The sequence below is a fragment of the Miniopterus schreibersii genome (assembly GCF_964146895.1).
Source record: "Miniopterus schreibersii genome assembly, chromosome: 2".
Lineage (NCBI taxonomy): Eukaryota > Metazoa > Chordata > Mammalia > Chiroptera > Miniopteridae > Miniopterus > Miniopterus schreibersii.
Window position 1 is genome coordinate 63,105,949 of NC_138102.1, and position 10,782 is coordinate 63,116,730.

The window sequence follows — 10,782 nt, forward strand, 5'->3', positions numbered from 1 at the left end:
TTAGTCTCACAATTAATCTCTGAGTTGTGAAGGGGAAAAGCAAGAGGCTTTTTTTAAAGTTTGTCTGATATCCTTGAACAACAATTTACCCAAATTAGTACTGTTTCTTAGAAATAATACTGTTTTGCTCTGGTCAGTGTATCTCAGTGGTGAGAGCACTGGCCCATGGACCGGAGGGTTGCAGGTTCGATTCCTGGTCAAGGGCACGTACCTGGGTTGCAGGTTTGATCCCCAAGCCCAGATGCCCTGCATGACCGAGGCAACCAGTCTGTGGCACTTGCTCTCTCTCTGTCTCTCCCCCTCCCTTCCTCTCTCTAAAAATCAATAGAAAAAATATCCTCAGGTGAAGATGAACAAAAATAAATAAATAAATAAATAAAAATAGCACTGTTTCTTGTAAAGTTGAGAAATTAATAAAATAATATAAAATAAAGTAACTAATCAGTACTTACAACAATATTTAAGACCAAAGCTTTTGTAAATAAAAGATGATAAAAAAAAAAATAGTGTTTTTCTAAGTTATCCTCTAAGATCAGAGACTGAGGCCAAAATCTACTCCTATCCTAAGAAATAGGAGTATTTTGAGAATTTGAATAAGCTATGGGCAATCTCTCTTGCTCTCAACTAGTATGTAAAATGAGGGCTACTAGGTAATCCATAAATTACTTAAAACTTTGCAAAACTTTCAAGTATACACACACAGATACATACATAATATAGTTTAAGTACAAGTTTTGAGATTTAAGCTAGCCAAACAAAAGTTTTACCTGTGTGTATGTATCTGTTTAAGAAATAGTAATTGACAAAAGAAGTTTTCACTTCAAAAAGGCACCATAGAGCAAATCCATGCTTACAATTGTAGGTAAATGATAAATGTTTGACTTGAAATACATTTAAATGTATATAGGTCCTTGATCTACCCATTCAAGTGGGAAGGGTGGACCAGACTGGGAAGGTAATGAATGTGCTTTGGAGGCCACAAAGCAGAGTCCTGTTGCTATAGGCACTGATAAACATGTAATGTATGGCTGTAAAACTGATATAATAATAACTATATTATAACAATGTAATGAGATTTAAGTAAATAAATATAAAGCATCTAGTAGCATGCTCTGAAAATAACTGACACAATTAATGGTTGATTTTATCATTTACCAAATATTGTATTGGTTTTACAAACAGAACCATCCCTTTCCTTGACTACTGGCTCAGAAAAAGAATATATACATTTTTATGCCTATAAGTATAAATTTATAAATTATATGTTAAAATTATATTCTTTAAAAATTTGTTATATATGTTTATATATTTATAACTATTGCATATTATATTTTTATTACATGTCATATATTTTTTACTGCTTACACTTACATATATACATATAATATATACATTATATATACACATATGCATACTTATTTCTAAGTCAACTAAAATAACTCCTAATTTCATATTATATTTGCAAGCAAAAAAATTACATAGTCTTAAAATAAGTCATATTCTAAATTTATATTTATTTGCAATTTTGAATTAATCAGTACACCTATATGACTGTGGTTCAAAGTAAGTTTAAATATCTATGTATATATAATTATATGAAACTTTGTAGATAACATACTGTTATTAAAATCCTTTAAATGATACAATTAGAATTAATTGAAAAGTATAAATAAAAGCTACCTAGAAAACATCAAACATTTTTAAAGTTTTAGGGTGTTAATATATGGAAAAGATATGACTTTGTGTGGTGGGCGCACAGAGCAATATACAGATCTTGTAACATAGAAACCCACACCTGAAACCTATATGTTCATATTAACCACTGTCACCCCAATAAATTTAATTTAAAAAAGTTCTAGCGTGTCTGCTAAATTTACGAAGTTTGTAGATGGTAACCTCATAGACACGTCTAAGAATCCTCATAGCTTTATAAGGACAGAAACTATCGGGAGAGAAGGCTTGTAATAAATAAATAAATAATTATTTCCCTTCAGTGATATAATGCAATAAATAATAATCACATTAACTTGCTTACTATCATAGAGTATCTGTTAGTGACAAATATTAGTTCACCATTTCATATGTCCAAGGGAGGTGTGTGTGGATTTTTGTAGAAAATTGAAACAGAGAGGTGTGATAACTTATCTAAAGTCACACAGTAACTTAACAACAACCGTGAGAACAAAATCCAAATCCCCTAGCTCGGCTCAGAGTACCATCTATTATATCAAATTGTTTTCCAGACTGTCTATAGAAAAAATAGGCTTGGAAGGCATATAATCTAACTATTCTTCTGGATCGATTTTTACAAAACACCTGGGAAGCAGGCCCAGAGCAATTGAGACATCTGAGAAGTTAGTAAGTATTGTTTTCAGGGAATTAATAGCATAGAAGCTCTCTAAAGTCATCTTTAGAAAGAAATATGTGACACCAGATGGTAGGTCACAGGGCTGGCATCATAAGGAACAGGAGTTTGGGAATGCTTTCACTGTACAGGAGAAGAAAGGAGGGCATTTGGTCTTTTTCTGAGGCCCAATTACAGTGTAAACCTGCATGAAACCCCTGCTTAGATCTTCAAAGAGGAAAGCTAATAACAAGTATCTCAGTTAACAGTTCAGAATGTGACATGTAAGGTATTACCCCAAATTGTGCCAAGGTCTCCCAGTCCTGATGACAAACTTCCATCAGAGACTTGGCAATCACCACAGTAACTTAAAGCAAAGGCGGTTATTATTGTTATTCCACGCATTATCTCCAGAACACGTTTGATTCCTTTGTTTCAACTTACATTATAGTTTGTGTTTGTGTTTTTTAGAAACACTCTAAAAAATTATTGCTGAATATGTAGATGTAATTTCTTGTCAACTTAGCAAAGGGGAGAAGGAATGACAACCCTTTCCACAGAGAGCAGCTGGAAGATACGGCCAGAAGACCAAGATTCTGCTGGAGTGGTGCAGGGACACTTGGAAAAGGTGCATCTGTGCCCAAAGCATCCACTGCAAAGCAAACAGAGCCAAAGACTTCAGGGAAAATTAAAGACAGTTGAGACAATAATTACAAAGAAGTGATGTCACTTCAATTGGACTATCTTCATAAATGATAGTTCCTATATAGTGTCCTGGTAAACAAAAGAAAAATAAAAGAGATTCCTATATTTCCCTCCAAATAAAAGGCGAGTGATCTTAACTTGTTGGAGCAGCCTGAGCTGTGAGGGGACATACAGTGCATTGCTGTTGTTACCTGCATAGACGCAGGGTTAATTCAGATAGTAGGTGTAGCCTGCATGTACTCTGTTAATGGATTGCCTTTGGCCTTGTGCCCCCAACTGCCACAAGCCGTGGGTATTGTGCAAAGACACAAATTAAACACATTTCAGAAGCAGCTTGGTACTGATTTTTGGAGTCCGGTATGTCTCAGCTGCAGACCCCGAAGTAAATATTTACCAGTCATGGTAAAAGTTCAATCGTAGGGCAGAACCAGCAGCAGAAGCAGGAGGGGCAAATCACACTGCCTGCCTGTGTTTTGTTTACCAGTTGTAGAATGACCTTACACCCGTGTGAGCAGGTTCTTGTGTGAGTGTGCTTACTTTGTCATCACTCCAGTTTCACTCGAAAGAGCTTAAAGGAGCTAATTTTATAAGCAAATCCATATGATTTGCCAGATTTGTATTACAGGGAATTCTGGTGAATTCCATGCAGAATCCCACTTGGGCAATAAGATGTTACGCAGGCCAAGTATTCCGATGCAGTGTGCTGTCGATATTTAGGACTTCCTGTCTTTAGGATTAGTGTGATGAGAAAATAGGAAGGGTCAGAAGAAAAACAATTAGCTCAGCCAAGTTATTTATATCCCAGCTAGCATAAGGTAGAATTAAAAAGAAAATTAAAGTGGTTCCTACGGAAAGCTCAAGGCTGTCAGATCTTTCCTATGACCCAAGAAGACTTTTTCTGTTCTAGGCTCAGTCACCAAGCATTCAGCAGGAGGGTTTTATGTTCAGGGCAGTGCACAGGATATCTGGAAACCTAGTGAGGAAGAGAAATGTCTACTCAGGGAGGCCAATGGTCTTTTCCATTACTTCTATGACACCCTGCAGATCAAAGTGTTTCATTGACTTAATGCACTGAACTCCCTCCAGCCCTGATTTTCTAAGTGAGGAAACAGGTCATATGGATGTTTAGTGGCAGAGCCAGAGAGGATATCCAAGCATTTTGCACCACACTCCTTCAGGATTCCTTTCTAAAGGGCCACTTTCCCCGTAAGCATTACAAGAAAACAAACAAACAAACAAACAAACAAAAACCCAATAATTTGGAAAGTAATCCTTTTTTAAACCTAGACTTCATCGAGCACCCTCCAAAAAAAAAGATGCACCCCTAAGAGAAATATGTTAAAATTGCTCGCGGGCAGAACCCCTTGTGTTCCCCCACAATTGTTTCCCCTTTTCCCCTTGGTTCCTTCCCTTGGCCAGAAGCCGCAGCTGCCTTTTAAGCAGCCAGAGCACAAGGCGTACACCCAGAGGACACACTTGCGCCTAAAACTAGGAAATGAGCAGAAGCTCTGCCGCCACCAACAGCGAAGACTCAAAATTAGAGCAGGTCCAGACCTTCACCGAATTCATTCATCTACATGCTTATTTGCTTTTCCGGTTCAGGCGGCCGTTCAGAGTTTGAAATCCCTTCCCTCCGCAAAGAAAAGTGGATTTTTCCGCCCCCCTTCTGTGCAAACACGACCGGATCCCAAGTCTTTCTCGTTAGAACTGGTGGCAACGCAGGCGCTTGGGGTCGCGCCGGTGACCGCTCGGTGAGGCCGAATCCCTCTCGGTTATCCCGGATACAAACGCCGGCTGCTGTGTTCATCCCAGGCTCGCCCTCGGGCTCGCCACCTGTGCGCCCGGGCTCTGAGCGGCGCGGGGGGCTGAGTGCGGCGCGCCTCCGGTGCCCGGCCGGGTGGCGCCTCCTCGCCGTCATCAGAGGCCAGCCCCGCATTCCCGCCGCTCCGGCGGCGCCTGGACCTGCCGCCGTGCGGGGCTGGGAACCCGGACCGTGCGCTCCTGCCCCCGCCCCCCGCCCCCTTTCGCTCCCGCGCTGAGGAACCAGCCAGTGACTATTGGCTGAAGTTCCCCTGCGATTTGCATGAACGGAGGGGGCGTGTCTTCCGCCTCCCTCCGGTCGCGGGCGCGCCGACCGCAGCCTCGCGGGGAATGCGCGGCCGGGGGACTGCGCGCGGCTCGCGGGCCCTGGCACTGAGCTGGCGCCCGGCTGCCTGGCACCCGCGCCTGGATATGGGGCAGCTCAGTCGTCCCAGGAGCAGCACCAGCCACAGAAACCTGCCGGTAAGGGTTGGGGCGCAGAAGCCCCGCGAGGAGGTGCGGTACCGTGGGCATTTCCCACTCCTGGAGGGTTTTCAAACCTTTTACCTTCATCCAAACTTCGCGGGAAGGTTGGGGAGGGGGCAGGGAGGGAGTTTGGGATAATGTGTCTTCATTTCAGCAAGAAATAGGCAAGACCTTGGGTCGTGAGAGGAAGTTTCTGAAGCAGAAATGTGGACAGATGAGGCGGAGGGGAAGGGAGTGGGGCTCAGTCCGCGTTGGATGCTGGGGTTCGGCGATCCCTGCCCGCCGCCGGCATCCGGCTGCGACTGTCCCCCGCAGTTGACAAATTGTTTTTGCATCATCGTTTTCCGCGCTTCCCTCTCTTCCTCTCGGGGAGGGGGATTCGTGAGCGCATCCCAAGGGGTGAAGATCCAGATGTATTCGATTTAATTTTAGGTCCATGCTAAAACGAAAATTACTTCTTCTGACTTAAAGTGTTTACTTAATGGGGGAGGGGGGTGTCCGAGCAGAAAGCGTTACTATGTTTTCCCTGTTTCTATCCGTAATGGTAACTGTTATTATTGCTGCTGTTGGCTCCATAATAAGGGATGTAACACATTTCGCGTCCCGGGAATTTTAGTGGCAGGAACCTTCCAGTGGGAAATAAGCGGATAAACCGCCCACCGCTCAGCCCTCTCGCCACCGAGCCCCTCGGCCCCGCACCCCGCCCGGCGGGCGCCCTGTCGCGCTGCGCAGCCCCCGCGGGAGAGTCCCCTCCGCTCTGGCGCGCGTTCCCAGGGGTGCTGTCGGTTAGGGATCGCGAGTGTGAGCTGGATGAGAGCGGTGACGGGAGGCGGGGGTAGAAAGTGAACAGGAAAAAATAAGTTTGGGGGACGACGACGATGCCCGTAGATGTCCTCCTTGCAGCAAGTTTCATTTTCACCCCGCTCTCCCAGGAGGGGGTTTGCCCCTGGGAAGGGAGACGCGGGGCGGCCGGGACCGGGGCGCGGGTTTCTAACTCCGGTCTCCGTGCTGCCGCCGGTGTGTAACGAGGCTTCTCCCCCCGCCCCCGCCCCATTTCAGCCCCTGTTTCTGTTTTTCCTCTTCGTGGGACCCTTCCACTGCCTCGCGAGTTACAGCCGCGCCACGGAGCTTCTGTACAGCCTGAACGAGGGGCTGCCGGCCGGCGTGCTCATCGGCAGCCTGGCCGAGGACCTGCGGCTGGTGCCGGGCGCGGCGGGGGCGCAGGACCGGCCGCCGCAGCCGCCCGAGCGCCCGGGCGCGCCGGGCCCCGCGCTCTCCTTCAGCCTGGCCTCCCGGGGACCCAGCGGCCAGTACGTGACCCTGGACAACCGCTCTGGGGAGCTGCACACTTCTGCCCGGGAGATCGACCGGGAGGCCCTGTGTCTTGAAGGAGGCGGAGGGGCCGCCTGGGGCGGCAGCATTGCCATCTCCTCCTCTCCTTCCTCAGACTCCTGTCTTTTGCTTCTGGATGTGCTGGTCCTGCCTCAGGAATACTTTAGGTTTGTGAAGGTGAAAATCGCTATCCGGGACATCAACGACAATGCCCCGCAGTTCCCCGTTTCCCAAATCTCGGTTTGGGTCCCAGAAAATACACCTGTGAACACCCGGCTGGCCATAGAGCATCCTGCCATGGACCCAGACGTGGGCTCGAACGGGGTGCAGACCTACCGCCTCCTGGACTACCACCGCATGTTCACCCTGGACGTGGAGGAGAATGAGAACGGCGAGCGCACCCCCTACCTAATTGTCACGGGCCTGCTGGACAGGGAGACCCAAGACCAGTACGTGAGCATCATCATAGCTGAGGATGGCGGGTCTCCACCGCTGCTGGGCAGTGCCACCCTCACCATCGGCGTAAGTGACATTAATGACAACTGCCCTCTTTTCGCAGACTCCCAGGTCAATGTCACGGTGTATGGGAACGCTACAGTGGGCACGCCGATTGCAGCTGTGCAGGCTGTGGACAGAGACTTGGGGACCAATGCTCTGATCACCTACTCCTACAGCCAGAAAGTTCCACCAGCATCCAAGGATTTATTCCACCTGGATGAAACCACCGGCGTCATTACGCTTTTCCGTAAGATTGGGGGAAGCGTTCTGCAGACACACAAGCTCACCATCCTTGCTAATGGGCCAGGCTGCATCCCTGCTGTGATCACCGCCCTGGTGTCCATTATCAAAGTCATCTTCAGGCCACCTGAAATCGTCCCTCGTTACATAGCAAATGAGATCGATGGTGTCGTTTATCTGAAAGAGCTGGAACCTGTGAACACTCCGATTGCTTTCTTCACAGTTAGAGATCCGGAAGGTAAATACAAGGTGAACTGCCACCTGGACGGTGAAGGGCCGTTTAGGTTATCGCCCTACGAGCCCTACAGTAACGAGTATTTGCTAGAAACCACAAAACCAATGGATTATGAGCTACAGCAGTTCTATGAAATAGGTGTGGTGGCCTGGAACTCCGAGGGATTTCATGTCAAAAAAATGATTAAAGTGCAACTTTTAGATGACAACGACAATGCGCCTATTTTCCTTCAGCCCTTGATAGAACTAACCATTGAAGAAAACAACGCGCCCAACGCCTTTCTGACTAAGCTGTGTGCCACAGACGCTGACAGCGGCGAGAGAGGCCAAGTTTCGTATTTTCTGGGACACGACGCTCCATCCTATTTTTCCTTAGACAGTGCCACAGGGATTCTGACAGTTTCTACTCAGCTGGACCGAGAAGAGAAAGAAAAGTACAGGTACACGGTCAGAGCTGTTGACTCCGGGAAGCCACCCAGGGAATCAGTAGCCACTGTGGCTCTCACGGTGTTGGATAAAAACGACAACAGCCCTAGGTTCATCAACAAGGACTTCAGCTTCTTTGTGCCAGAAAACTTCCCAGGATACGGTGAAATCGGAGTGATTAGTGTCACAGATGCTGACGCGGGGCGAAATGGATGGGTCGCTCTCTCCGTGTTGAACCAGAGTGATATTTTTGTCATAGACACAGGAAAGGGCATGCTGAGAGCCAAAGTCTCTCTGGACAGAGAGCAGCAAAGCTCCTACACGCTGTGGGTCGAAGCCGTTGACGGGGGTGAGCCTGCCCTCTCCTCTACCGCAAAAATCACCATTCTCCTCCTAGACATCAATGACAACCCCCCCCTCGTCTTATTTCCGCAGTCTAATATGTCTTATCTGTTGGTATTACCTTCCACTCTCCCGGGCTCCCCAGTGACAGAGGTCTATGCCGTTGACAAGGACACAGGCATGAATGCTGTCATAGCCTACAGCATCATAGGAAGAAGAGGTCCCAGGCCCGAGTCCTTCAGGATTGACCCCAAAACCGGCAACATCACCTTGGAAGAGGCGCTGCTGCAGACAGATTATGGACTCCACCGATTACTGGTGAAAGTGAGTGACCATGGCTACCCAGAGCCTCTCCACTCCACGGTCATGGTGAACCTCTTTGTTAATGACACTGTCAGTAACGAGAGCTACATCGAGAGTCTCTTAAGAAAGGAGCCAGAAATTAATATAGAGGAGAAAGAGCCACAAATCTCAATAGAACCGACTCACAGGAAAGTGGAGCCCGTGTCCTGTGTGCCCACCTTAGTAGCTCTGTCTGTAATAAGCTTGGGTTCTATCACACTGGTGACGGGGATGGGCATATACATCTGCTTACGGAGAGGAAAAAAGCATCCCAGGGAAGATGAAAGTCTGGAAGTACAAATTCCACTAAAAGGAAAAATTGACTTGCACATGAGAGAGAGGAAACCGATGGATATTTCTAATATCTGATACTTCACTGTGGAATAACGCAGAGATGTTTTAACTGACTTTGGGTAGTCTTCATCACCTAAACTAGATGGTGTGGATGAGTTCCAATGAAGGACTACTAATTTATAACTTGTACTATATTGTAAATAGCTGTTTACAGGTTTTTAAATTCAAAATCAGAGGCTATAAAACGTGTACAGCATTTTTTAATGAAAATTACTACTAACAGCTATAGAAATATTATAAAAAAAATTTGGATGCGATTTGCAGCTTTCATACACCAAGCAGATGATTGATAAAATCTAGGAGTAAGGTAAGAAAATGACACACTGCATTTTTTTTTTTTTTTTGGTCTAAAAAGCCTTTTAACCACAAGAGGGCATCAGCTGCTCCTTTGCAGGGAACTGTTTTGAGTTGAGGTATTGTACATGACAGTTGTTGTACAGCAAATTAATGAAAGAGTATATTTTAAATAGATTGTTTTTAACATTTAACAAATACACAATTAAAGTAAATTGAATTTCACCCCAGTTACATGAATGATAAGAAATGTATATGTAAACAGAATGTTTACCTCACAAGTATGTCATGCATAGTTTGAAAGAGAAGGCATTAATTACAAAGAAGTGCAACTTTTTTTTTAATTTTTTTTTTTTTTTTTTTTTAGCAAGGATAAAAACATTGCCATGTGTTAAAGATTTGACCTGCTGAGGACTATTTTACTTTCTGTGTACTCAAACTGCCTTTTGTTTGCTTTACCACTGCACTTGCTATTATTAAAGGGGGAAAGACACATATATCCTTCCTTACAGAAAATGTAACTAGAAATTGTGGCCAAGAAAAACAGTGGGAAGCAAGAAATATTTCATCCTTAGTTGCTTCATAGGTGTTCACGACATTTTGGTGCTTTCAAAACTTGTGAGCACTACTTCATACGTGGGTTATAGGTTAGATTTTTATGTGCTTAAACTCATCCACCATATAAGAACATTTTAAAAATCATATTAAAGCAGAATCATTCTATAAGCTGGTGTAGACTACTGGTTGTTTTAGTTGGGCCTTTTATATGAAAGTTATACGTATCTTTTTGTTGTTTAGGTTTGTTGGCTACCATTTCTAGCTTCCTTTCTTTGGCTTTGGATTAAGTCCAAGAGTATCTGTAAGTCCAGAAGCAGATTTCTTTGATAATTTAGCTTTTGCTGAATCCTTTGCAATGAAGCAAACTGGTTCATCAGTGATTGATCACTTTCACTTTGTGAACTAGAAATTTTATTTTCTATGAGAGCTATAGCAAAATTGTCTGTATAAACAAGTAATGTGCTAGCTTCAACTGGATCATTCTACTTGTTTGGCATCCTGTGTCTGTACTGTACCAAAAGTGTTTATATGTCTGCAAATTAAAAACATATATTTTCATAATTTCTTTCTCATTTTTACCATTTTCTAGTTGAACCTGGACTTGTTCTTTCACTGAAGTGCCTGTTATTGGCATTCATTTGCTTCTAGGTAAATGTGGGTAAACTGTAAATATTCTGTTATGCTCAAGTTTATATTAAATGAATTTATTACTCAAACATTGGGTAAATTATTAAATATATGTGTAGTTATAGACATACACACATATATATAATAGAGAGTATGTCCATATGTTTGCTAGACGTTCATATGATAATTTATACCCATGC

General features: G+C 44.5%; 1 protein-coding gene across 1 annotated transcript; it reads left to right on the top strand.

Annotated features, from left to right (window-relative positions):
- The first annotated feature begins 5,199 nt into the window (after nucleotides 1-5,199).
- PCDH20 (protocadherin 20) lies at nucleotides 5,200-10,516 on the top strand. Its single transcript, XM_081130142.1, has 2 exons — nucleotides 5,200-5,332; nucleotides 6,395-10,516. Exons 1-2 carry the CDS (start codon nucleotides 5,201-5,203, stop codon nucleotides 9,116-9,118), a joined length of 2,856 nt encoding a protein of 951 aa, XP_080986268.1. The 5' UTR covers nucleotide 5,200; the 3' UTR covers nucleotides 9,119-10,516.
- Nucleotides 10,517-10,782: the final 266 nt, after the last annotated feature.